We start from the raw sequence: 27,446 nt of genomic DNA, 5'->3' as shown, positions 1-27,446 counted from the left end.
AAGGAGTGGGGCGCAGCAGAGGCCAGAAGAGCACTGTTGTTCTTAGCGGGTGGAGCCAAGGGAGTTAAAAGTTAAACCTTGATTGCCTGGGTCTGTGAGAATTCAGCATGGAATGTTTCTCCTGTTTCCTGGGGTTGCTGCTGCTGCTGGCTGCAAGATTGCCTCTTGATGCTGCCAAACGTGAGTAACTGAGTTTCTGTGTTTAACCCATTCTTTGTCAACTAAAAGGATGGATTGCCTGAAGTATTGTTACCTAAGCCAGAAGGGGACTTCCTGAATCTCCTCAGGAAACTTTCGTGCTCATTCATGTCTTCTGGAAACACTTGGGAATGTTGAAACCACAGCAAAATGTCTCCAGCTCCAGCTTTTGCTTCCGGCTCTTGGAAAGTAATAGCCACGCAGACCCTCTCTTAAGGAGCTTTTTTTTCCATTGCACTGGCCACCTCCTCTTGCCACACTCAGGGATCAGGGAGCGTGGAGGTGTGAGGGGAACAGTCTCTGGCCTGAGAACAAAGCAATGGCTCCCACGAAATTTGGTCTAGTTTCTATCCAGTAGCGTAGTCAGCTCAAATGAAATGAGGCCTAAAGTCTAGATCTGCTCACTAATCATCCCAGCCCAGAAGCCGTTGCTAGTCTTGTTGAGATTTTTTCACAGACCTGCAGGAGCTCCTTTTCGAGTGAGGTTACTAAGAGAAGAGCCTGGGTCTCAATTCTAGTCCCACGTTAGAGGTTGGAGATTTTCTAACCATGCTGAGAGGCTCGGATCGATGAAACCAGAATCTTTGGAGATGGGCTTGGAGCCTCCTAGCTTAAAAAGCTCCTCTTGTAATTGGAATGCAAAGCCAGGGTTTCAGTTCCCTGCACTTGTGTGTGGCCCACTTGTCTGTCCAGGGGATAGGTGGCTGTGGTGGCCCCCCATGCTCCTGCAGGTAGTTTGCAGTGGGAGAGGGAAGGTCTCCCAGAAGGTCCACCCCACCTCACTGCAACAGAATAGGGACATTCAGTGATGAACAGTCCGGGAGTCCTTAGGCACCTGGGTGTCTCTGCTTGACAGCTCAGACCCTGGAGCCTGCTTCTGATTCTGTGTCTCCCTCTCTCGCTACCCCTCCCGCACTTGCGCTCGCGCGCGAACTCTCTCTCAAAAATAAACATTAAAAAAAAAAAAAAAAAACACTTTAAAAGTCCAGGGGTCCTGATTGTGTCAGACCATTCCATGGGGTTTACAGGGTGGGGGGAGGATGGTAGGCATAGGGAAGGGGCCAGTGTCTACCTCGTGCCCGTGTGTAGCCACTCTGCAGCTATTGCACTTACATCACTCAAGTACTCATCCCCACAACCACCACCGAGGAGCAGATGGTCCTCTCCCTATTCCACAGGTGTGGGAACCAAGAGCCCAGGTTTTTGCACCTGCTGGGCCCACTTGTGTGTGAGCAGGATCCTGGACACATGGGCTAGGCGCCCACACAAACCCTCTTTTCTCTCCCCTTCCTCCTTGTGGAGGGAAAAGTCCTTTAATTAGGTTGTCCTTGCAGGGTGGGATCCCAGCAGGAATGCTGAGTCTAGAGAGAGGAAGAGGGGGAGCTGCTGGTACCCGTGGAGTGCAGGCGAGGTTCCCCAAGACTGGAGAGGCTCAGGAAGGGGTGAGGCTGAGAAGGGGCTGCTGGGGGCCACAGGGCCCCCCAGGTGAGGGTGAGGGGCAGGAGCAGAGTGGCCAGAGGCACAGTCCATTTTCCTAGTGGCTGAGCTCTCAGGCTTGGGCTGTGCTGGTCCCCAGAGACACCAGCCCTGCCATCTCTTGTGACTGGGTCGGGGAAGAGGCACCCTGTCGTTGATGAGGGAGTCCAGACCAAGGATTTCACAGGGTGCCGAGGCTGGGAGGCTGGCACTGTGATGATCGTGTTTCCTAGACATGGAGCCTAGCCACAAAGAAGGCAAGTAACTTGCCCCAGGCTACACAGCAGTTAAGAGGAAGAAAGCTCAAGCCAACCTTGGTCCTTCCTGCTGTTGGACAGACTTGGGTTCCCTACCAGCTGTGGGACTGGGCCACAAGTGACTTAGCACCATTTGAAAAATTGGGTAATGGGGTTCTTGTGACATTAGCTAACAGAAGGTGCTTGGGGTAGGAGTCCTACAAGGTAGCAATTGTATTACCTCAATGTAGCTCCCAGGACAGAATTCCCTAGAGTCTGCAGTCGTAGGAGATAGAGGGACAGAGAAGTTGACAGTCAATGGAGACCTGTGCCTAATTCTAGCCTTCTTTCCATCAGTGCTAATTTGTTCTGCTCAGTGAAACAGATTAGCCTGATCTTAAATATTGGCTGTGGGTTTGAGAAGAGTCCCAACTTATTAAGCAAAATGTAACAAAACCTGTCATTCCTGTCTTCACCTTGCCCTAGACTAAATATTCTGTCCAGAAAAAAATAAGGATGGGTAGAATTTACCATTGTATCAAACACCACGGGATTCCTTGCCCCTGGTAAAAAGGAGGCAAGAGTAGGTATCAATAAAGTTAACAGCCAACCTGGCCACCACCTGTCTGCTGGTACACACAGCAGAGGTTCTAGAGTGGAGACAGAAAAGCCACAGGAGTGCTGCGTGGGATCCATTTCCCTTCACTTCTAGCCCTGCCCTCCCCCCGCCCCACACCTCTTTTTTTCTTTTAAAACCTGCTTACTGTTAAGTATGTCTTATTTTAATTTTTTTTTTAATGTTTATTTTTGAGAGACAGAGTGTGAGCAGGGGAGGGGCAGAGAGAGAGGGAGACAGAATCTGAAGCAGGCTCCAGGTTCTGAGCTATCAGCACAGAGCCTAACGCACGGCTTGAATTCACAAACCATGAGTTCATGATCTGAGCCGAAGTTGGACACTTAACTGACTGAGCCACCCAGGTGCCCCGAGTGTCTTTTTTTTTTTTTTAATTTTTTTAATGTTTATTTATTTTTGAAAGAGACAGAGCAAGAGCAGGAGAGGGGCAGAGGGAGAGGGAGACACAGCATCTGAAGCAGGCTCCAGACTCTGAGCTGTCAGCACAGAGCCCAATGCGGGGCTTGAACTCACAAACCATGAGATCATGACCTGAGTTGAAGTCGGATGCTTAACCATCTGAGCCACCCAGGTGCCCAAGTGTGTCTTATTTTTAATTTCACCTCTTGAAGTCCTTGTAAAGTCACATGCAGTTTTAAGAAATAATGCAAAGAGATTCCCCTATACACTTTATCCCATTTATCCCAAAGGTAATATCTTGCAAAATGATTATACAGTATCACAGGCAGGGTATTGATACTGATACAGTCAAAATACCAAACTGTTCCAACACCACAAGGGGCCTTCATACCCTTTTAAACCTACAACCCTTTCCTACCCCACCTCCTGCTCTGGTAACTGCTAATTCATTCTCCATTTTTATAATTTTGTTATTTCAAAGATGTTATATAAAGGGAATCATTACAGTATGTAATGTGAGGGTATTGGGTTTTTTTACTCAACATAATTTACTGAAGCTGTTGCATGTATCAGTAGCTCCTTTTTATCACTGGGTAGTGGTCCACAGTATAGGATATGCCACAGTTTAAACATTCTCCCATTGTGGGACATCTGGATTGTTCCAGTTTGAGCCACTATGAAGAAAGCTGCTACGAACATTCATGTACGGTTTTTGTGTGATGATAAGTTTCCATTTCTTTGAGACAAATGCCCAAAAGTACAATTGCTTGGTTGCATGTTAACTGCATGTTTAGTTTTACAAGGAACTGCCAAACTGTTATCCAGAGTGGCTGTACCATTTTATGTTCCCACCAGCAATGTATGAGTGATCTGCTGTCTTTAACCCATGCCTACGCTTGGTATGTTACCATTTTTTATTTAGTCATTTGGATAGGTGTATAGTAACATCCCATTGTGTTTTTAATGCACATTTCCCTACCGTTTAATGATACTGGACATGGTTTCATGTGTTTCTTCTGTCATCTGTACATTCTCTTCAGTGTAATATTTGTTCAGGTCTTTTATCCATTTTTAAATTAGATTGTTTTTTAATGTTGAGTTTGGGGAATTCTTTATATATTCTAGATATCGGTCCTTTATTGGAAATGTGGTTTGCAAATATTCTCTCCTAGTTTGTAATTTGACTTTTCATTTTCTTCACATGATATTTCACAGAGCAAAAGTTTTTCATTTTAATGAGGCCTAACTTATCTCTTTTTTTCTTTTATGGATCATGTTTTTAATGTCAAGTCAAACAATTCTTGCCTAGTGTAGAGACTGAAAATTTCTCCTATGCTTTTCACTTTTTCAGAGCACCATTCATTGAAAAGGCTGTCTTTCGAAACTCCATTGGGTTGTTTTTGCATCTCTGTCAAAAATCAGTAGGGTGTATTTGAGTTGGTCTATTTCTACATTCTCCATTCTGTTCCATGGACTTGTGTATCTATTCTCTGTCACTCTTTTAAGTTTGTATTTTTCCTTCACTGCTGACATTTAAAATCAGAGGAGAAACCCATGTTTTGATTATGTTTCCGGAAACACTGGCTTTCTCTCTGGATCTGAGGAAGAGGAAGACTCTTTGGAGCATTGAGAGAAATAGGTCCTGGGAATCAAAAGATGTGAATCTTCATTTCCACTCCATGAAAGGTGACCTGAGTGAATCCTGTCACTTCTCTAGGCCTGAATTTCTTCATCTATAAACTGAAGTGATTTGAACTAATGTTAATTCTTTCCACATTGAGTATTATAGTACTCCATGACTCAATTCAAATGAATATCCACTTATAAACATTGATTGATAAACCTGCCTTCACCTAGTATCTGTTTCCACATAAAAACAATCTCACAGAATCACAAGACATTTGGGTTTTGTCTTACTTGTTTTTTCTCTGATTTGGAGGTCTTGAGAAGACCTGGCCTGAGGTTACGCAGCCTGTTTAGTAACAAAATCAAGACTAGAAACCAAGTTTCATAACATTCACCCATTGTGAGACATCTGGATTGTTCAGTATTCATTTCAATATTCTTTTCCATTCCATCCACCTCCCTTATAGGATGGAAACAACAGGCTGTTCCCTCCACCTACCAAAAAGGAGAAATAAAAGAGGTTAGTGGCATCCATTCAAAATGGCTTCTCTTAGCACCTACCAAATACCACACCTTCTGAAAGTTCTCTTTCAGTATTTAAGAGAAGACGGGATTTCTGGTCCAGATGACACAAGACCGTACGAATTGATGAGAGGAGAATTTAAGACAGTGTATGATTAAGGGCTGGCTGTGAGTTATAGACAATTAAGCTTTTGGTTGTGAATAACAAAATACTAAAAGGGTTTGAGCAAGACATATGTTACCTCAACCAGTACAGATGCAGGCAAGGCTAGATAGATAAAGAGCTCAACAGCATCAAGAACTCTTTTTGCATCCTCAGTGTATTGGCTGCTTCAGATCTGTGCCCTCATGATTAAGTATGGCTGTCACAGCTCTGGGCCTCACATTATATTACCAACTCCCAGATCACTTCTGATGTGAACAAAAATGGAGGCTGTTCATTTTTTATTTTATTTTATTTTATTTTAATTAATTAATTAATTAATTTATTTATTTATTATGAAGGAGGAAAACCTTTCCCAGAAGCCCTCAGAAGACTTCCTCTTAGCTCTGAATGGCCAGGTTCTAATCACCTGCTCCTGCCCATGCTGTAAAAGAAAGCTAGGAAAGTGAGCCTTTGGAATTTTGAACTGTTAGAATAGAAGCTCTGTAACAAGGCGGGGAGGACAAGCAGGGGTGCAGGCTGGAATGGCTGGTAGGTAGGCAACCAACAAATCTGCTACAATCCTCAAAGAAAGGAGAGACCACGTGAACCCTGGAATTGTCAGGCAAGGCCAAAAGACCAACTCAAGATGAGAAAGAATTTCAAAAGAATTAGAATTTTGTAAAGCCTGGAACAACCCCACGAAAGGATACAGCTAATAAGTCAGAAGAAGAGATAAACTCAAAAAATAACCTCATAATAATAAAAAAAGGGAACAAGGAACAGATAGGACAAATGGAAAAAGAACAAGATGGTAGATTTAAATCCCACAATATCAATAATTACATTAAATGTAAAATGACCTAAACACGCTGAAGATTAAAAAAAAAAAAACCAATATGTTGTCTATAAGAAACCCACTTCAAATATAAAAACATAAATCAGTTAAAAATAAAAGGGTAGGGGGCACCTGGGTGGCTCAGTCGATTAAGCATCTGACTTCAGCTCAGGTCATGATCTCACAGTTGTGTGAGTTCGAGCCCCGCATCGGTTTTGCACTGACAGTGCAGAGCCTGCTTGAGGTTCTCTCTCTCTCTCCCTCTCTCTCTCTCTCTGCCCCTCCCCTCTTTCTCTCTCTCAAAAATAAACTTTTAAAAATCTTATAAAAAAATAAAAGGATGGAGAAAGATGTACCAGTTAATCACTAAACATTACTATCAAAGAGTTCTTCAGACAAGGAATATTACCAGACATAAAGGGCAATTCCTACTGGTAAGAGGATCGATTCATGAAAAAGACTGCACAATTCTAAACCAAGCTTCAAAATACATTCAGCAGGGGTGCCTCGATGGCTTAGTCAGCTGAGCATATGACTCTTGATTTTGGCTCAGGTCATGAGATCGAGCCCTGCATCAGGCTCTGTGCTGGGCATTGAGCCTGCTTAAGATTCTCCGTTCTCTCTCTGCTCATTCTGTCTCTCTCTCTCAAAAATAATAAATAAGCAAAAAGTGATAGAACTGAAGAAATTGGCAAATCCCATAATTATAGTTGAAGATTTCAACAATCCTCTCTGAGTAATTGAAATAACAAGTGGACAGAAAATCAGTAGGAACATAGAAGTCTCAAAAAGCATTATCAGTGTGCCTGTGTGCTCATTCGGTTAAGCGTCTGACTTTGGCTCAGGTCATGCTCCCATGGTTTCTGGGTTTGAGCCCCGCATCGGGCTGTGTGCTGACGGCTCAGGCCTGGAGCCGGTTTCACATTTTCTGTGTCTCTCTCTGCCCCTCCCCCACTTGTGTGCGGTTCCTCTCTCTGTCAAATAAATAAATAAACATTTTTTTAAAAGCTTAAGCATTGTCAACCAGCTCTTAACGTAAATGATATTTAAAAACCAACAACCGTAGGGGCACCTGGGTGGCTGAGTCATTTGGGCATCAGACTTCGGTTCAGGTCGTGATCTCACGGTTTGTGAGTTTGAGCCCCATGTCAGGCTCTGTGCTGACAGCTCAGAGCCTGGAGCCTGCTTTGAATTCTGTGCCTTCTTCTCTCTCTGCTCCTCCCCTGCTCATGTTCTCTCTCCCTCTGAAAAATAAAGATGAAAAACAAAAAACAAAACCCCCAACAACTGTAGATTACACATTACATATGGAACATTCACCAAGTCAGACCATATACTGAGCCATAAAAAACTTAGATCGCTCAACAGTGGGCTCTCCAGTACTGGTATGCATCTCTTGAAAACCTGGAGGCATTCCTCATCCTGGCATTCTTTTAGCCAAGAGAACATTTATCATTGGCAGCAGTGTTTTCCTAATTATATTGTATCAAATCCAATATTCAGAGACTATGTACTGAGAAACCAAATAATGGCTAAGAAATACTAATTTTCAAAAAATTTCCTTTGAATTTTACTCATTTAAACTTCAGAAAGAGGATCTGATTAGTTTTATTTAAGCTATTTCCAGTAGAAATTAAAAAACAAAAACAAAAAACAGGAGTGCTTGGGTGTCTCAGTTGGTTAAGCGTCCAACTTCGGCTCAGGTCATGATCTCACAGTTCATGAGTTTGAGCCCCACATAGGGCTCTCTGCTGTCAGCTCAGAGACTGCCTCAGATCCTCTGTCCCCCTCTCTCTTTACCCCTCCCTGCTCACTCTCTCTCTCTCCCCCTCTCTCTCAAAAATACATATTAAAAAATTTTTTTAATACAAAAATAACTTCTATTTGTTTGACATATTGGAAATATCAAGTATTACTTTCCAAGCTTATGAAATGAAAAATTGCTTTATTTTAAGGTAAGTACTAAATGAAGAATGAAATAGACAAAATAATTTGTTTTTCAAATATTGATATAGGATTTCATGATGTGCTGAGCAATGAAAGAACTTCTGGTTATATGAGGGAGTACAACCAACTCAATGGTTGGTCTTCAGATGAAAATGAGTGGAATGAAAAACTGTATCCAGTGTGGAAAAGGGGAGACTCGAGGTGGAAAAGCTCCTGGAAAGGTAAATCAGAAGATTCAAGGCAAACAACTATCATTTCCTATCTAAGTCAGTCTCATAGATTGTAGACTTGGAGATCCCATGGCTTGTGTTGCTTCCATGAACTACAGTACTCTAGTAAGTGGGAGGAACCTGAATTTAGCAATCTTTATCTGAACATGATCACTTTCTAAGTCACACACAAAAAAGTTTAATCGCCTCAGAAACTGGTAAGTTTGTAGTTCTTGGAAGATTTTGGAGAGCAAGCAGGTTTAGCCTCAAATCTATTTACCTAATATGGGAATGGTCCTCTTCAGAAGATCAGAGACTCTGGAGTAGTTTTGACCATCTCAAAAGTGTGGTTTATCAGAAAGTGAGTATCTTGCCATTTGCAGGAAAGAATGAGTCCTTCTGAGTTTAAAAAATACAAACCTTTAAAACTTGTTTTTGTATAATCAAACAGGTTTTTTTTTTTAATTTTAAGTAAATGTTCTTTCTATGCTTAGATAATTCTTTAATTGGTTTGACTTTTTTTTTTTTTTTTTTTTTTGGTCTTCTAGAATGTTGTGCTCTGAAAGCAAAAGTTAGGAATCCAGAAAATAATTGATCGTAAAGAGGCATAAAGATGGGAGGGTGCCTGCTGACTCAGTAGAGCACAGGACCCTTGATCACAAGAGTCACAAGTTCACAAGGTCACAAGTTCAAGCCCCACACTGGGTGTGGTCCTTATTTAAAAAAAAAGGACAAATATAAAATAAAATAAAATAAAATAAAATAAAATAAAATAAAATAAAATAAAATCAAGGCATAAGGATGCTCTGGTCCTTATTAGTGGATTTAACTCTTCTTTGTTTACTTATCAGTGAAAGGAAAAAGGTGCTTGATCATTAAGCTGCACTTTTTTATGTCCTAGGTGGCCACGTGCAGGCGATTCTGACCAGTGATTCACCAGCACTCGTGGGCTCTACTATAACGTTTGTGGTAAACCTGGTATTCCCCAGATGCCAAACGGAAGATGTCAGTGGCAACATAGTTTATGAGAAGAACTGCAGAAATGGTAAGGAATGTTACTCATGCCACAGGAACAGGCTAGTTCTCCTATTGGAGACCTACCTCATAAACCTAAAGGCTCACAGGTACCTCTGTACGTGCAAGATGCTATTATCTCATGTCACCCCCTACTCAAATTGGGTAACAGGGAGGGGTTCCCACATCAACATTAGCCAAACCCACTTGAGCAAACAAACTAATGGCTTTCTGCCTCCTGGAACTTTCTTCAAAAGTTACATTATCACGCTCAGCCTTATCTTAGTGTCTAGTTGATTAGCCAGAAAATACATTGTTGATTCTCAGATTTTGGTTTGATTACTTGGAATTCTTTTGGCTACTCAGAGAATAGCCAGTTTGACAGATGTTTACTGATGAGATTAATTTCTGCTCACAAGTATCACTTATGCAAATGTGTGGCTAACACAAATGCTTAGATGTGTATATTTTGGTTTTGCTTTGCTCTTAAAGCAGGTGAGCTCTTTGTACATGTTAAAGAGCACAAATGAACACAAACGCCTCAAGGGAAATTATCTTGAGAACTGCACAGTCTCAAAAACTCTGAGCTAATTACTGAGACTCTTTGATCATTGACAAGACTGTTAAATGCACTTATGATCTGATTGATTGATTGATTGATTTTGAAAGAGGCAGCTTGTGTGAGTGCAGGGGTAGGGGAGAGGGACAGAAGGAGAGAGAGAATTCCAAGCAGGCTCTGTGCTGACAGCATGGAGCCGGTTGCAGGACTCAATCCCACAACCCTGGGATCATGACCTGAGCCAAAACCAAGAGTTGGACGCTTAACTGACTGAGCCACCCAGGCGCCCCATGATCTGATTTTATTACTTACAACTTCTAATAGATTGTCAGTGTGTTCATTCCTTATTATCATCTTCCTATTAGGAATTGTACATTAGATTCTGTACAAAAAGGGTTTGATATTTTTAAACTGTTAAGTGCTTAATATTTTGTAGTAATTTTTCTCTTTTCTAAAAAAGCTGATTTATATGAATATTTCAAATGACAATCTATCTCTCTGAGCATTTTTATGTAAAGGAGTCTCAGTGACCTATGAAAATGTTTATATAATATCCATTACCATGAAAAAGAATTAGGGGATGGGGCGCCTGGGTGGGTCAGTCGATTAAGTGTCCGACTTAGGCTCAGGTCATGATCGCAGGGTCCGTGAGTTTAAGCCTCGCATCAGGCTCTGTGCCGACAGCTCAGCTTCAGATTCTGTGTCTCCCTCTCTGCCTGCCCCACTCTCGCTTGTGCTCTGTCTCTCAAAAAAAATGAAGAGATGTTAAAAAAAAATTTTTTTTTAAAGGAACTAGGGATCTTTGAGGAAAATACTAATTCCAGGTCGAGGACAGGGAAAGTACCAGGTGAGCCTGCCCCAAAGTGCGGAAATGCTCAAGGACCAATGGAGACACATCACAAGGACACAGGAACTAGCTTGAAGGGACTCTCACTAGCTATTTGGGACAATTTAAGAATTAAAAAACAATAATAGATTAATAAATAAAACGTTTCTTCAAAAACGTCAGTGACATAAAAAACCAAGAGGGTGAGGAAACTATTCTAGGTGAAAAGATATTTACCATAACCTGTTTAAAATGAAATATGTTGGGACACCTGCCTGGTTCAGTCAGTAGAGCATGCAACTTTTCATCCTGAGTTCAAGCCCCGCATTGGGTATAGAGCTTACTTTTAAAAAGAAAAGGAGAAATATATCATATATACAAAAAAGTTGAAATCAGGGTATACTGAGTACACAAATACCTTCTACCTAGACTCAACAATTGTAACTTTTTTCCATATTTACTTCTATTTTTTTTTTCTGATCATTTGAAGAGACAAAATAGCCACATGTTGTATGTGACCCTTGATTAGACTTTAGTAGGAGTTTAATGATACTGAGGTTATATAGGAGAATGTCCTTATTTTTAGGAGAAGCATGCCAAAATCTTTAAAAGTAGAGAGTCATTTGATGCCAAATGACTCAGGAAAGAAAAAAAGAAGAAGCTACAGAAAGCAGTACCAACATAAAAAGATAAAGAAAGCATCCTTCCGTTTGGTTTGAATACAGTTGTGATTCAGAGAACCAATATTAAAAATAAATATATTGTGATATCTCTAGATTGAACCTTTCTAAATAATTGCTTTAGATGAAACTTTTACTGAAATGTAACCTATCTGCAGGAAACAGGCATACATATGCACCACCAGATGAATTCTGAATTTTAGGGTTTTAGTTGTCCAACTGTATTTATATTTATGAAAAATAGGAAAAGATGTTTAATTCAGTGATGACCATTGAGCATTCTGAGCCCACATGACAAGCCTGGCTTGTGTCTTTCTCTGTTTAGATACTGGTCCATCTTCTGACCAGTATGTTTACAACTGGACGGAGGAGGTTGACTCGGGAAATGGTAACAGCCCAGGCCATCATAACGTGTTCCCTGACGGAAAGCCTTTCCCTCACCACCCCGGATGGAAGAGATGGAATTTTGTCTACGTCTTTCACACACTTGGTTGGACTTTTTTACAAAACTCCCTTATCTGCTTCTTTACTTTCCCTTAAAAATTTCCTTTTTTTTCTTTTCTTATTCCATAATCAAGAATTCTAACACTAAGAGTTTCACAACAGTTACTTTGTTAACTTTTCTTAGCTGGGGTGGAGGGTATGGAATAAAAATAAAATCTTGTTTAGCCTTAGCAAATCTTTGGGACACTATAGAATTGAAAGATGGAAAAAAACGAATTCAGCTTTCTTTTTTAAAATAAAACTACTCAATTTATTTCTGTCTAAAACAGCAATATGAAAAAATATTAGTATTTCTTTGAATGGCACACAGATGGGCATTTGATTTTTTCTTTCTTTTTTTTTTTGTCAAGAGAATTTTTAAGAAGGAAACTTATGCTATTTATAGGAAATTTGAAAAATACAGAAAAGTACAAATGAAAAATGCAAAGTATATAATTAACACCAGATGTTACCACTGTTAACACAATGGTGGGTTTTTTTTTTGCTAGTATTTCTTAAGATTATACTGTATACACATTTTTGTTGAGTATCATGAGCATTTGGCTATTATTAAAATTATGTACATTATTTTAACGACTGCATAATATTCCATTGTGTAAAAATAACATAATCTAACTACTATTCTTCTTTGACATAGTCTACCTTCTTTTTTTTTTAAGCACAAATGTTATCCACTTTTGTTTTATTATTGTTGAAATGATTGTTTTTAGGAGGAGCAAATTTAGGTTATAATTAGCAAAACCACTAAGTTCTTAGTTAAAAACATCACCAGGTCCCACCTCGCTCTGACGTACAAAGACTGCTACCAACCGTACAGGCTCTAAACTTCTAAATGTTTTGTCTTCATAAATTAGAGAAAGTTTCTTTGTCCAATTAACTCATTTATAAATCAAAACAAATATTAACAATGCACATCAGTTTAATGAAGTACAAAATATAGATCAAATATTATGCCCATCTAGTTAAATCAGGGGATTGAAGGCTGGCTTTGTTTCACTGTCTTCACGGCCCTGGCAGTCAACTCACCAAATGTCATCATTTCTTTGACTTTACCATTTGCATGGAGTCGTGTATGCTCACTAACACTCCATTCTCTTCTTAGCCCAGTTAACATCCATTAATTTAGTTAGGATGTCTTTATTAAAAATCAGCTTTCAGCCCAGAAACTGCCATTTTTCTAACAAGACTTTTGAATTTCCATATTCTGATGTCTCTGAGTGAACTGATAATCTCCTTCAATTACCAAGTGCTTCTGTGGTCTTTCAATGCCCAGGCTAACATTTTCCTCACGTATAACTAACTCCCCAAGAGATACCTTCTTCCCCTACAACCTCCAACAGAACTACCCCTGCATTTCAAGATAAAGGGGATCCCACATCACATCTCCCTGAGAAAATTAGTGTATTTTTCTGATACCTTTGACCATGTGATAAATATGGTCCTTAGTCATCCCCACAAGCATCCATCTTACCATCTCTGTTGTTCCAATCACACATCTATGCTGGGTGCCTCAATGGGATTAGAAAAACATCCCTGAATCCTGAAGGACAGAAATTACCTTCACTAGCTAGCCAGTGGTAGTTAGATTTATATGAGGGCTGGAGAAAGAAAAAAGAGTGAGTCAGGAGTGTCCTAGGAATGTGTTTATAGAACCACTGCATTATTTTTTATACTCTTTTTAATCACTTACTGACTGCATTTTTATACATGAATACTATTAGAAAGTGGAAGATTCTAGTCCCCTAAAAAAAAAAAAGCTGCTCAATAATAGAGCTGAAATAGTAATATTGTTACAACAATAAGGTAGATTTTTGGATAATTTGTTTTAACTCCCTTGGATACTTTTCTATGGGAAACATATGTATTTCAAGTGCCTGATCACTTATAAAAATTTTTTTCTTCGTAAACTAAGGACTAACTGTATTATCCCACCAAACAGCTCTTTTCATTTTGACCAACTACATACAATTATATTTATTTAGTTGTGGGTTTGTTATAGAAGGTTTTACATGAAATAAGCACTATCTTCCTTTCTGAACCAGTTAGGACCACATCCCCATCCTGTTTTTCTTTTTCCAGAGCACTCTCTAAGTGGCAGTCACAAGTCGTTAAGAAACAACAACTTCCTAAAATGATCATGTAATGTGCCAATAACTAAAAATTTCCATCTTTTCAAAGGTCAGTATTTCCAGAAATTAGGACGGGGTTCAGCAAGAGTTTCTGTAAACACAGCCAATGTGCCACTTGGCCCTCAACTTATGGAAGTAACTGTTTATAGAAGACACCGACGGGCATATGTTCCTATTGCAAAAGTGAAAGATGTGTACGTGGTAACAGGTGAGTCGTGTGAACTCTAACTGATGGTGAAGCACTTAGTTCTGGTGACTATTTCTTTAAGAAAGAGTTAGAGCCAAGTGTTCTGGGTTAGGTTGTGATTCCTATAGGTTCCTTCCCAGACTTATCTATTATATTGTACCCCATCTATAATTCCAGAATAACTTGGGAAAACTTGTGTAGGAAAAGGGAAAATGATGCTGAATTATCCCTAATTTTAATTTTTTAACCTGAAAACATTATTGAAGTCATCCACTTAAAATCAAGCAATCATGTGTTCTTTCTATTTTCGGGTATATTTTTTAGATCACATTCCTGTGTTTGTGACTATGTACCAGAAGAATGATCGAAATTTATCTGATGAAACCTTCCTCAGGGACCTCCCCATTATGTTCACTGTCCTGATTCATGACCCCAGTCACTTCCTCAATGAGTCGGCCATTTACTACAAGTGGAACTTCGGGGATAATACTGGTCTGTTTGTTTCCAACAATCCAACTTTGAATCATACATATGTGCTCAATGGAACCTTTAACCTTAATCTCACTGTGCAAGCTGCGGTGCCTGGACCCTGTCCTTCACCTTCACCCAAACCTCCGAAACCCACCTCTTTTCTATGTAAGTGTTTCCAGGTGATCTTTGAGGGGGGGGAGGGGGGTTCCTTAACACCTAAGAAACACACACACACACACACACACACACACACAAGAACATAGGTTACATAATTACATCACTAGTTTAAAGGATCGTGTAGAAACTCTGCAGTGATGCCATTCTGTACCTGTTATTCTTTAACTACTTTATCACCATTTTAAGCTGTTAGAATAGAGAAAACAGGAGAGCATGTTTAAAGTCATTTTGCAAGTAGAATTTCATGACTTGTGCGCAGCTCTTTGAACTTCCTAATTTGTACTGGTCCTTGTTATGTGTAGAGATGCTTTCCCGGTCTGGCCCATCACATTTCTTTTACTCTCCCATTTTTTCTAGCTATGAGAGGACACCTTGTCCCCTTATAAACATTCAGGCCATCCCCACTTGCAATCTCCTCCCTGCCGTACCCACATCCACCTAGTGTCCCATGAAACACAGCCGTGCTTGAAAGTAGTTTCCAAATGGCCCAAGAAAGAATGTACCTTGAGAGTATTTCTCAGTGAGCAAGCTGGACAAACTCCAGACATAAAAATTGTTCTGGATATAAGGCATAATTAATTAAATCCCACGCTCTACTGATAGTATATAAGGACATTCAGGAAGTTGTTAAGAGTCTACTTTGGAAAGTGTTAGCTTGCATCTGATGCCCCATCCTACCCTACATTATTACATCTTAGCATCACTCTATCAGGGGAAGGGTAATAGACTGGCATCCCCCTCACTGGTCACAAGAGGGCGCCATCCCCAAGCCCAGAGGAAATACTCCATCACTACGTCCAGACTTGTTGCAATTCTTTTTTTTTTTTTTTAACCAAATAATAAGCGTTATAATAGTGTGTTATTAATAAAATTAAATCTTGTTAAGTCTGGCCTAGCTAAATCAAGACAATACAAGTCATTACTGATTTTGATTCATTCTTCTTTGAAACGTTTTAAATTACAAAATTAATGCATGCTCCTTAATAAAAATTCAAGCGATGGAGAAGTCTAGAATAAAAGTGAACGTCCCTATTCACATTCTCCTCCCAAGCATTAAACTTTGTTAATAGTTGAGAGCGTTTCTTTCCAGATCTTTCTCTATGCATCACAAACATATTCTATAAATATACATAGGTGTTGTTGGTTTGATTTTTATGTAAATGAGCTCATGCTATATATATGGTTCTGTAATTTGCTTTTCTTCACTTAACAAACATAGATCTCGTTCCCTTGTCAGTTCATATAAACATAACTCACTTGGGGCGCCTGGGTGGCGCAGTCGGTTAAGCGTCCGACTTCAGCCAGGTCACGATCTCGCGGTCCGTGAGTTCGAGCCCCGCGTCCAGCTCTGGGCTGATGGCTCGGAGCCTGGAGCCTGTTTCCTATTCTGTGTCTCCCTCTCTCTCTGCCCCTCCCCCGTTCATGCTCTGTCTCTCTCTGTCCCAAAATAAATTAAAAAACGTTGAAAAAAAAAAAATTAAAAAAAAAATAAAAATAAAAAAAATAAACATAACTCACTTTATTCAACGGCTACACAGTATTTCGTTGTAGGTATAAACACAGTATATAAGTTCATAGGGTGTATAAATGTATAATTTATTTAACCATTCTCTTATTGACACTTGATTAGGTTAATCCTAATTCCAGTTACAAATATAACTGCACTGAACAAATCTAATCATATAACTTCATTCTGGTATTTCTGTAAGAATATCTTTTTCTATAATTATTGACGATCTTCTTTATAAGTAAGGAGACCAGGTATAAAATTCAAAATACATTGTAGATGCCTGTAATTTTAGAACTGTCCAGAAATTCCTAAATGGTAAAGGATTTAATGTTAGTTTATTTAACATTCATTTTTTTTAAGTTGCATTTTTATTAAGCTGTTTTTCTTAGAATGTATTTATATCATACAGCATTTATAAAAAAATATGTTTTAAGTCACTGAGAGGGTATTTCAAATTTTTGTTATTATTTCCATAGGTTGGATCACTAGATATAAGGTAGTAACCTTATGAGTTAGTTACATTTTATAGTAAAGGGAAGCTTCACTATAAAGCCTGGCTTTATCTAATTGGTCCTTTAATTATGCCTTGATTTTACAGATACATGGATATAGACTTGACCTTATAGATATGTCTACAAAATTCCATATGCGTTTTTACAAGCATTCTACCAAAGGTAGAATCCTTAACTTTTGTCATTTGGGCGTTTTTTAAAAGAAGTTTTATTTTAAAAGATGGCAGGGTCATGATTCCATGTTCTAACTTGGTAATTTCTGACTGTTAAGGGGTCCAGCCATCTTTAATACCCAACGCAAAAGAAATATCTTGCTGTATCTCTTTTCCAAAGCATGTGCCATGCAGCAGTTGTTTCCAGAGAAGCTCTGGGAATCACTCAGAGAAGGCCCTCTGAACAAAGGAGAGTCACAGGGCACATCCATCTACCCACTAAAGCTCAGAGGAGCCCTCGAGAAATCTCCCAACCAGCTTCATACCTACATGTCACTACGTTAGGGTGCAGCTCGTCTGAAGTTCTGATGCCCTTCCCACCCCCCAACTAGGTTCACTTTCATGCCTTTTGAAATTTTCATTATCCTATTTTCCTTCCGGTCTTTTTATTTTAGTAAAGGAATACCAACACCATAATTAGAGCTTTTAAAATTGTAACTAATAGAGCATTAAATTCTTTGCCTTAATCATGTTCGACAAGTCATTTTCTTTTTTCAATGTTTATTTATTTTTTTTGAGAGAGTGTGTGTGTGCACAAGCAGGGGATGGGGCAGAGAGAGAGGGAGAGAGAATCCCAGGCAGGCTGCACACACAGCACAGAGCCCAATTCAGGGCTCAATCTCACGACTGTGAAATCATGATGTGAGCCGAAATCAAGAGTCACCCGCTTAACTGATTGAGCCACACAGGTGCCCCTGGGTTATTTTCAAAGTGTCTGGTGTTCATTCCTTTCCTTCCCCACACCTCAGCCCATCAATTGCTGTAAGACTTTTAGAATGTAAGCTTTGGAGCTATGAAACACCCAAACAGGAAAAGAACTACCTTTCTCTTTGTTGCTTGCTTCTTAATCTCTTTTGCACCAAACTTCCCGTCTGTAATTATGTATTTATATATGTTATAGCATATCTACATCTAAATAGATGTATGGAGACACAGCTTGGGACAAGGAAACATATTTATTAAGGACTTCCTATATGGCAGGCATAGTTCAACCTCAGTGGATCAGGAGGTGTTGTTCCTATTTTATAGATGAGCAAATTGAAGCAAGGACAAGTTAAATGATGTGCCCACGGTCTCAAACAGCCAAAACCAAGAGACCTGAAGTCGAGCCCAGAACACCTGCCTCAAAAATTAAACTGTGCTTTTATCGATTACGGCCTGCTTGATTTAATCATGATTGCTGTATCACACATTTTAATATGGCTTCTACCTTTCATTTGATTCCTGTGTTTCAAGAAGATACAGGATTTGGTTTACTTATATAATTTAATAATTATAATGCCTCAAAGCTTTCACATCTACATGAACCCTTACATGGTTCAAATTTCTGCAGTGATTTGATAGTATAGAACTCTTGATGTTTTTCTAAAGGGCAGGTAGATGTTTAAATTTTTGGTTGTCATGTACCTGTTTATATTTTTGGTTATTATGAATTATGTACGTCTTTTACATTCTCAGCAACTAATCTAAAATCTTATTATTCCAACTCTCCAGCATCAGCTAATGACAACCCTCTGGAACTGAGGGAGAGTCCAGATGAAATGTGCCAGATTTACAGATACGGTTACTTTGAAGCCACCATCACAATTGTAGGTAAGAGCAGCAGGGGGAAGGATGTTAGAATCTACCTTGGGCCACCCTCCTGCTCTGGTGAGTCTGGAGAGATGGGGGCAGGGGCACCCACTCTGTTCAAGATGACATCACATGTGCCCAGGCAAAGACTCTACTAGTGTCTAGATTCCCACCTGTGTCCCTGGCCTTCCTTAGACATTCTGGTGGAAATGAGCCCAGCATAAGGCCCACATGCTAAGGAGCCTGATCCCCACACTGTGGAGTCCAGAAATTTGAATGAAGGTGCTTTGAAGAAAGGGCAGTAGCAAGTTCCCAAACATCCACTTTGTTCCTCTAGCTGATTTCACAAAGTCAAACTTCTCTTGTGTAAGAAAGGGCCACCAGAGATGGCTGTGCACCATGGGCACTGCCCACAGGTACCCCACAGAGAAGACAGGTGGGGGCTGAAGCCCAAGCTGTGCACGTGGGGCTGAGAGAAGGTGGCCAAGGCCTGAGCCTGAGCACTACATCTTCCCAGGAGGTAGCTTTTTCTGAAATTCTTGCCCAGAAGGAGTGCTGCCTTCTGACACATCCACAGACTCCATAAATGAAGAGCTGGGTTGGAACGAAGAATAGTTCAGGTCAGTTCAGTTCAGTTCAAGCTATGGGGTAGATTCCTAGGTCTGGTGTGCTTCTGGTGCAGAGAGAAGGCTGTGTCTCCTCCATTTTGTGTGGCTTTCTGGTTTATTAGGTAACAGTTTGGTTTGGCATCTGTTGTATTTTGATTTGTTTTTCTCTGGGGGCTGTTTTGTTAGAGGGAATTCTAGAGGTTAACATCGTCCGGATGACAGATGTTCTGATGCCCGTGCCACAGCCTGACAACTCCCTGATGGATTTTGTCGTGACCTGCCGAGGAACGTGAGTACACGTCAGCCAGAGGAGCGGGTCAAGGCCTGAGCAAAGGCCTTAACGCCGTCTCCCCTTCCAAGATGATTTAGATTCCTGATTTATCAGTCAGCCACGACAAGGAAGGGCCCTATGAGGCGCTCTGACGTGCACAGTTTTGCTGGAGTTAAGCGATGCTCATTACCTTTAACTGTTGATGAAATTGAATAATAATGATTGATTGAATACTTAACTGTGTTCTTAACATCTTACATCTGTTTTCATATTGAATCCTTACCCAATCCCGAGTCTCCTCATTTTACAGATGGGCCCACTGTGGCACACGGTGCCCCGAGATGGTGGGTACCTGCAGAGCATGGTTCGTAGGCTGGGACCTGGCACGGAACCCAGCTCTTAGGTCCCTGAGGCCCCTCTGAGTGGTGGGAAACCAGTGTGGAATGGCCATGTCCTAGTGATAATTAATAAGAAGGGACAGATAAGAAGCTTGGGAGAGGGGAGGGATGAGCATGGCAGAAAATTGGGAAAAACCTAACGGAGGAATGAAGCCAGCTGAGAAGAGTGCTTGTCCTCCATGCCACCCATGCCTCACCAGCCCCAGCATCAGAGCTTGGTCTCTGCTTCCGGGAGGGCCACTCACGGGTGACACAGTGGCTAAGACAGTAATGCATGGCCACTTCGCCTCATGGTCGTCAAACCTCACTTATTCAAGTCCCAGATCCACCTCTGCTTGTGTGACCCGGGGCCAGTCTCTCCCCTTCCTGAGCTGGTTTGTCACCTGCTACACTAGGCTAATCTTACTTTCTTTATCAGGTCATTGAAAGGAATAGGCAAGGTCATGTCATACATCTGCAGCTCTGCGCCTTGCATGTAGTAAATACTGCATAAATAGTTCCTGTTGCTGTCACTGTTGTACCTCTGCAGGGACCCAGGCAGGGCCAGCTCTGGCATTTAATAATATATTTGCCGAACACCTAAGCCATCTGTATCTGCAGGCATTCTAGGGAGCTCAGATGTGGAGGAATGACTTGGGCTTCACACAGTTTCCAACAGCCCCTTGCCTTGGGGGTCATGATTTCTTTCTCCTCCACCCCCAGGGCCACACCTTTCTGAGGATACAGGGGAAGCAGTAGCTCACACCCAGGCTTTTTAGGAATAAATTATATGTGACAATTTGACATCATATAGTTTGATATTCTTATATTGTATGCAAGAATAAAATAATAAAGTGGAGTTCAGTTTTATAGATGCATAATGATTGTGATTGTCCCTTCTAAACTGATATGACATCTCTCTCCCTTGGTGCCATTTGTACCCTCAGAATCCCCACAGAGGTCTGTACCATAGTTTCTGACCCGACCTGCCAGCTCGCCCACAGCACAGTGTGCGACCCTGTGGATGTGGACGTGGCTGGGATGTGCTTGCTGACCGTGAGAAGAGCCTTCACTGGGTCTGGGACATACTGTGTGAACCTCACCCTGGGTGATGATACCAGTTTGGCCCTTACGAGCACCCTCGTCTCTGTCCCTGCAAGAGGTAAGTTTTGTTTTATGTTGTATGAACATTTCATATTGCAGGTACAGTGTGTGTCTCATAATAAAGCCATTCAAGTCTTTGTTGTCACTGTTTGATATTCAGTGCAAAAATCATTGAACTATCGTTAATGTGGATTTCAGAACTGACATTAAAGTCCAACAGCAAGTCTACTTAGGGCAGGGATGAGAGAGAGAGAGAGAGAGAGAGAGAGAGAGAGAGAGAGAGAGAGAGAGACACCCAATGAAATAATGACCAAAGGAAAATCGTTTGATGAAAAAAATCAGCTGTGATCATGGACCAGTAATAATGGGATACGATCACTGCATGTTCAAAGAGATTTATGTTTCAAGGGAAAAGTGTAAAGCCCAACATCAAAAAATAACAATGTTCTTCAATTAAACTATAAAAGGGGGAGACTTGTGTCATGTTTTCATTAGAATCCACCTCGGCAAAGACATGAAGCCAAGAAGAAAAATGAGAAACCAAGTGGACTCCTGGCTCCTTTCTAACTTGCCATATGTCTCCTCTTTCCCTTCCCAAATTCTAGCAAGCTTTACAGCGTGACAGTGACAAACCAACCTACGTAGTCCTCACACGTTCACCAGCAAATCTCCTCTCCTCTCTGCCCCCTACTGCCTGGAGAGCTAAAATGGTAGCAGAGTGGACTGAAGGATTTCTTTGAGAGATGTTCATTTACTGGTGGCTTCTAATTTTCCCCAACCACAAATTAGAACTCCACCTGGTGAGCCCAACTGAATGTCACTTGTAATCGGCTTTGTTATAAGATACTGCTTTATCTCCTAGAAGAAATGCTTTGTGGTGGAATGGAAAGAGAGATTAAATTGTGTACACATTACAGCACTTTGCTCCTTAATTTGAATCTTGCCAGGTACAATCTAATGACTAACTCGCAAAGAACTCCTTTGGGGGGGGGCGCCTGGCTGGTTCAGTTGGTTGAGCGTCCAACTCTTGGTTTTGGCTCAGGTCATATCCCAGGGTTGTGGGATTGAGCACTGCATCAGGCTCCATGCTGGGTGTTGAGCCTGCTTGGGATTCTCTCTCTCTCCCTTTGCCCCTCCCCACACCTCACACGTGCTCATTCGCTCTCTCTTACAAACAAAAACAAAAAACCAGACAAACAAACAAAACAACTCCTTTGGATCTGGAGCCTATCTCATAAGGTAAAATGTACTGAAATATATATTTGCTCATTAACCATATAAAAGGCAGCTTTAACTTCCTTGAAAGAAGAGCTTAAGTAGTCATACGTATGATTATTTGTATGAGAGCTTACAGTTGGTGAGATCTAAGGTATAGATTAAAAAAAAAAAAACAAGGATACAAAGGTACCCTGCTTCCTCCAGGACAAGATGCACTGGGACCGGGGTGGAGAGCGGGGAGGGCGGGGAAGAAGGAGGCATGCTGGAGGCCCTGGAGCTGAGTGAGCCCCTGTCTTCAAACCTATTGCCTCCAGGAGCTGCCACAGTTACTCCTCTTGTGCTGCTGTGGGGTTTTTTTAGAACAACATTTTAGGGTCATAACCTATTCTATGAAGCTTCCTCAGTGCTGGCAAACCCCTGTTCTCTTATCTGGATTAGATGTTTAGATGTTTGCTTTCCTTTAATTCTCCTTGCAGTGAGTGATAACTTTAGGTGACCTGAGCCATTTTCAAAATCTAAATAAAGGAAGCTCAGAAAGAGAGCCTTTAATCCAGTGGGGATTGTAACTTGATGACTTGGGTTTCAAAGTTGGAATTTCAGAAATATCCTTGTTCAAAGGCAAACCCATATACTTTGAGCAGAAATGACTTTTATTCATTGATCCCATGAACATTTGTGAAGCACCTGCAATTCTTTCAACAAATATTCATTGAGCATCTACTCTGTGTCCAACAGAGATCTAGGCAGGAGATACACAGTTCCAGACGAGTGAGGGAACCAGATGAAGAAGATTCCCGCTTTTGTGGGCAGAAAGAGCCAACAAATAAGATGACATTGTGAAGAGGGGTGCCTGGGTGGCTCAGTTGGTTAAGCGTCTGACTTCAGCTCGGGTCATGATTTCACAGTTTATGAGATCAAGGCCAGCATTGGGCTCTGTGCTGACCTGCTTCGGATCCTCTGTTCCCCTGTGTCTTGGCCCCTCCCCCATTCTCTCTCTCTCTCTCTCTCAAAAATAAATAAACATTAAAAAAAAAAAAGAAGAAGAAGACACTGTGAAGAAAATAAAACCAGGCGGGGACATGGAGAGTAATAAGTATGGGAGAGAAAGGGGTCAAGGTCAGCTCTCTAGATTGGAGGTCAGGGAAAGTCCTGCCCACCCAGCAGCATCTGCTTGGTGAAGGGCCTCCTTTGAACTGAAACCTGAATTTCAAGAGTGGGCAGCCCATTTAGATCATTGTAGACCAGCAGTAGGGCTTGGGTCTTATTCTGTGTGTGAGGGTAGCCACCGGCAAGTTTGAAGCGTGATTTGATTGATGCTTTTAAAGATCATTCTGACTGCTGAGTGAAGCAAGGATCCCTGGAAGGTAAAAGTGGAAGCAGGTAGACAAGAGGTCCTCTTGGGGAGAAGGCTGGTGGCTGGGACTGCAGTGGTGGCTGAGGAGATGGAGGAAAAATAGATAAACCCCAATCATACTTTAGTGGTAGTGATGAGACTAGTTAATTTGCCAGTTTCCAGGAATACAGAGAGTACATAACCCCTGTTTTGTGGCTCTTGTAATCTAGTGGGAGAGAAACATGGGTAAAGCATAATTGCAACACAATGTGATCGAGGCAGAGGAAGAGAGGCAGGTAGAGGAGTGGCACAGCCAGGTGTCATGACCCAGTACCCTCATGAATGTCTGGAAGGCACCCTGAGGGGTGAACACTTGAGAGGAGCCAGGGGAAGGACAGTCTTGGCAGAGGGCATGGGGATTTGTAAGAGCACGGGGAGGATAGTCAACTCCCAGGATTTTTAGAACTGCTGGAAGGGAGGTGGTGGGAGATGAGGCCAGAGGAGTGGCCAGGAGGGGCATGGAGCCCTTCACCTTGTGGGTGCTGCAGGGTCAGCTGAGACCTGAGCAGGTGTCTCCAGGACATGACATCTCTCTTCGGAGCCCTTTAACACGGTGTTCCAGACTTGCTAACTCATTCTCTAAATGGAAGATAACCTGACCCAAAGACTATGTATTATTTAATGGAAAAGATTACTGAAAGCCCAGAGGGAGCCATGTATCTTCTGATAGCAACTTTCCTCATTTATTTAATTACATTATGAGTAGCATGTCCTCTAGGTGGAAGATGTCACTAATACTGTCTTGCTTCTGTTTTAAGACCCAGCTTCCCCTTTAAGAATGGCAAATGGTGCCCTGGTCTCCGTTGGCTGCTTGGCCATATTCGTCACCGCAATCACCCTTTTGGTGTACAAGTAAGTTGCTGCTTTTAACACTTTAAGTTCCCATAGTATACTGTCAAAACTTCTGCATATTTCTGCATAAATGGGCCATTTTCCCTATTTTTTGCTTTTAAACATTCTGTGTAGGCGAGGAAAATCTTCCATTGAATGATGAATACCAAACTAGATTATTAATTTTTCTATGGTTTATTTTTAATCCTCAAAATGCTACCAGACATGAGTTACTACAAAATTGTGTCAGCTTAATGTTTAACATATAATCGCAAATTATAGTAGGCAGGCATATTTCTTGCATGAAGAAGGGAAAATAACTATACTTTCATAAGACATCAGTGTTTTAAAAGCTGTGGATTCGGTTAAATGGAATTAACCCTTTTACACTTGGCATGTAAGATTGTAGAAAGTAACAGTTCCAGCTGGAGATCTATTTTTAATCTGTCTAACATGTTGTTTTCAGAAAACGCAAGGGATACAAACTGATAGAAAACAGTACTGGCATCGTAGTCAAAGGCAATGGCCTCGGTGTTTCCCTCAACCGTGCAAAGGCCATGTTCCGCCCTGGAAACCAGGAAAAAGATCCACTGCTCAGTCACCAACCGGGAATTCTTTAACTCTTCAGCTTTATTTCTGACCAACAGCTTACTCCAGTGCCATTTATGTGAGCTGTGCCAGAATTGATGACTATTAACTTTTTTTCCTAAAAATTATTATTAGAATATATATTGTGGCTTAGGGAGGTCCAAAGGTTTTTTGGGGTTTCGTTTTGTTTTGTTTTGTTTTTTATGGGCTAAATGACATTTTAGAGAAGTAGAGAGGAATTATACTGCGCACAACCTCAGCCATGTTACAGAACTGATAAAACCAGTTAGCAGTGTTTTTTTTTTCATTATGATGTATGTTTCAGTTATAATGTGTTAGGTGATTAGTGGGATAGATACACTCCAAAGAATAGGGAGAGAAGATACTATTCATTAGAGTCTTGCCTAGGTTCACTGGAAGGAGAGGCTGGACACTTTCTAGCTATCTGTATAACCAAATGCATAACTCCAATGTATTCCTGTCCTTAAGATCATGTTCCGACCTAACTGAATTCTACTTCAATGAACATGCATGAGCTCCCAGCAAAACAGTAACAAGCCAAACATGCTTCTTATACTAAAAAATGTGTATATACTAATCTCATAAATAGGTGTGAATATTTTTGTGACAACCTACCTTGCCCAGGTGTGTAAAGGAATGGTATTCACCCAAGGGGTACCTGGGTGGCTCAGTCGGTTAAGTGTCCGACTTTGGCTCAGGTCATGATCTCACGGTTCATGGGTTCGAGCCCCACGTCAGGCTCTGTGCCGACAGCTCAGGGCCTGGAGGCTGCTTCAGCTTCTGTGTCTCCCTCTCTCTCTCTCTCTCTCTGCCCCTCCCCCCACTCATGCTCTGTTTCTGTCTCAAAAATAAGTAAACATTTTAAAAAGTTAAAAAAAAAAAAAAAGGAATGGTATTCACCCATTTATTCCATGGAAATTTATTTAGCACTTTCTGTGTATCAGGCATGTTGCTAGGTACCCGGCCCTGCACTCAGAGTGTTTACATTCTTGTGTATATATCTGGATTTCTGTACACTCTGGTGCATGTATTTGAAATTATACATTATGATTTTCCAAAAAGGAGGCTCATGCTTTTCCTATTGGTTTTCCTATTTAAATGATATAGTAACTTGATCAGTAAGGGTTTTACCTCCATTTGTAACTAAAACTACCATATGTCAGACAAGGCATTCTTTTTCTCTCCTTCCTGAAAAATAAAGTGTGAAAAGAGATAAGATCTTAGAATTGTAATTATTTTTCCAATTTGTTGTTTGCCTTTCTATTGCATTATAGTTTTGACACATAAAAAGCTGTTTAATGCTGCCCCATGGAGTACTGATACTTTCATAAGTATTTTATATTTAAAAATATATAGAGTATGTTAAACTTCAATAAATTTAATATATAAATGTATATAATCAGATAAATCCAAAAAAAGATTTTCTGTGAGTAATTGTTCTGGATTCTTTAAACAGTATTAAATTAAAAGTAAAGGCAAGGAGAGGGAGAGGGGAAAATGGGTGATGGGCATTGAGGAGGGCACTTGTTGGGATGAGCACCGGGTGTTGTATGTAAGCAATGAATTATGGGAATGTACCCCCAAAACCAAGAGCACACTGTATACACTGTATGTTAGCCAACTTGACAATAAATTGTATTTAAATAAGTAAGTAAGTAAGTAAATAAATAAATAAATAAATAAATAAAGGCAAGAGGATAGTTCTAGGTCACAGATCAGCAAACTTTTTCTGTAATGGGCTAGGGAACAAATATCTTAGGCTTCATGGGCCATATAGTTTCTGTTGTAACTACTCAGTTCTGTTCTTGCAGCACAAAAGCGATCATATATGTAAATGAAAGAGCATGCTGTGTTCCGGTGAAAGCATATTTACAAAGGCAGGTGGTAGGAAATTTGGCCCATGGGCCATAGTGTTGACTAATGTTCTAAACTAAAAAAGACCAAAGAGACACAGCAACCAAAAGTAATTTAGGAATCTAGACTGCATGTTAGCATCAAAAAAACAAACAAACAAAAAAAACAGTTATGAAAGATATTCCTGTGACAACTGAGGGGAATTTGAATGCATAATGAATACTAAATGATATGACAGAATTATTATTGTCTATTTTCTTAAGGAGTAGTCAAGATTTTCTGAAACACTTCTTGTACACCAACATTTAGTCTAGTTCCTTCACTTCATAGATGTCCTGGAGGCCAAAAAGAAGCTATTTTTTTCTGAAATCATCTCCAAAGAATGCAAAATTTGCAGAACATGGACCGTGAAACTTCTCTCCAATGATGTGCTGGCCATAAATCAGTGGTCCTCAGCCAAAGGTCACTGTGCCCCTTGGGGGCATTGGCAATATTCGGAGACATTTCTGGTTGTCATAGTTAAGGTGGGGGTGCATCTCGTGCGTAGAGGCCAGAATCTACAGGACAGCACCCCACAACAGAACACCCCATGGTATCTGGC

The 27,446-nt window shown here is 40.8% G+C and overlaps 1 protein-coding gene across 1 annotated transcript; it reads left to right on the top strand.

Moving 5' to 3' along the window:
- GPNMB (glycoprotein nmb) lies at positions 1 to 26,207 on the top strand. Its single transcript, XM_058724829.1, has 11 exons — positions 1 to 180; positions 8,087 to 8,239; positions 9,129 to 9,272; positions 11,632 to 11,796; positions 13,989 to 14,147; positions 14,451 to 14,762; positions 18,503 to 18,601; positions 19,375 to 19,477; positions 20,784 to 20,998; positions 24,310 to 24,403; positions 24,849 to 26,207. The coding sequence occupies exons 1-11, from the start codon at positions 108 to 110 to the stop codon at positions 25,000 to 25,002; spliced, it is 1,671 nt and encodes a 556-aa protein (XP_058580812.1). The 5' UTR covers positions 1 to 107; the 3' UTR covers positions 25,003 to 26,207.
- The last annotated feature ends 1,239 nt before the right edge of the window (positions 26,208 to 27,446 follow it).

The sequence above is a fragment of the Neofelis nebulosa genome, chromosome 4 (assembly GCF_028018385.1).
Source record: "Neofelis nebulosa isolate mNeoNeb1 chromosome 4, mNeoNeb1.pri, whole genome shotgun sequence".
NCBI classification, from domain to species: domain Eukaryota; kingdom Metazoa; phylum Chordata; class Mammalia; order Carnivora; family Felidae; genus Neofelis; species Neofelis nebulosa.
Note: the sequence above shows the minus strand (reverse complement) of the source record. Positions and strands in the feature narration are given on the sequence as shown.

What these genes read in the sequence shown, in the direction of transcription:
- GPNMB (XM_058724829.1), top strand. Translation starts at nt 108, where the DNA reads ATGGAATGTTTCTCCTGTTTCCTGGGGTTGCTGCTGCTGCTGGCTGCA. An exon ending in AGATGTGTACGTGGTAACAG is followed by an intron (nt 14,148 to 14,450) that starts GTGAGTCGTGTG and finishes TATATTTTTTAG; the next exon opens with ATCACATTCCTGTGTTTGTG. An exon ending in GTCGTGACCTGCCGAGGAAC is followed by an intron (nt 19,478 to 20,783) that starts GTGAGTACACGT and finishes TTGTACCCTCAG; the next exon opens with AATCCCCACAGAGGTCTGTA.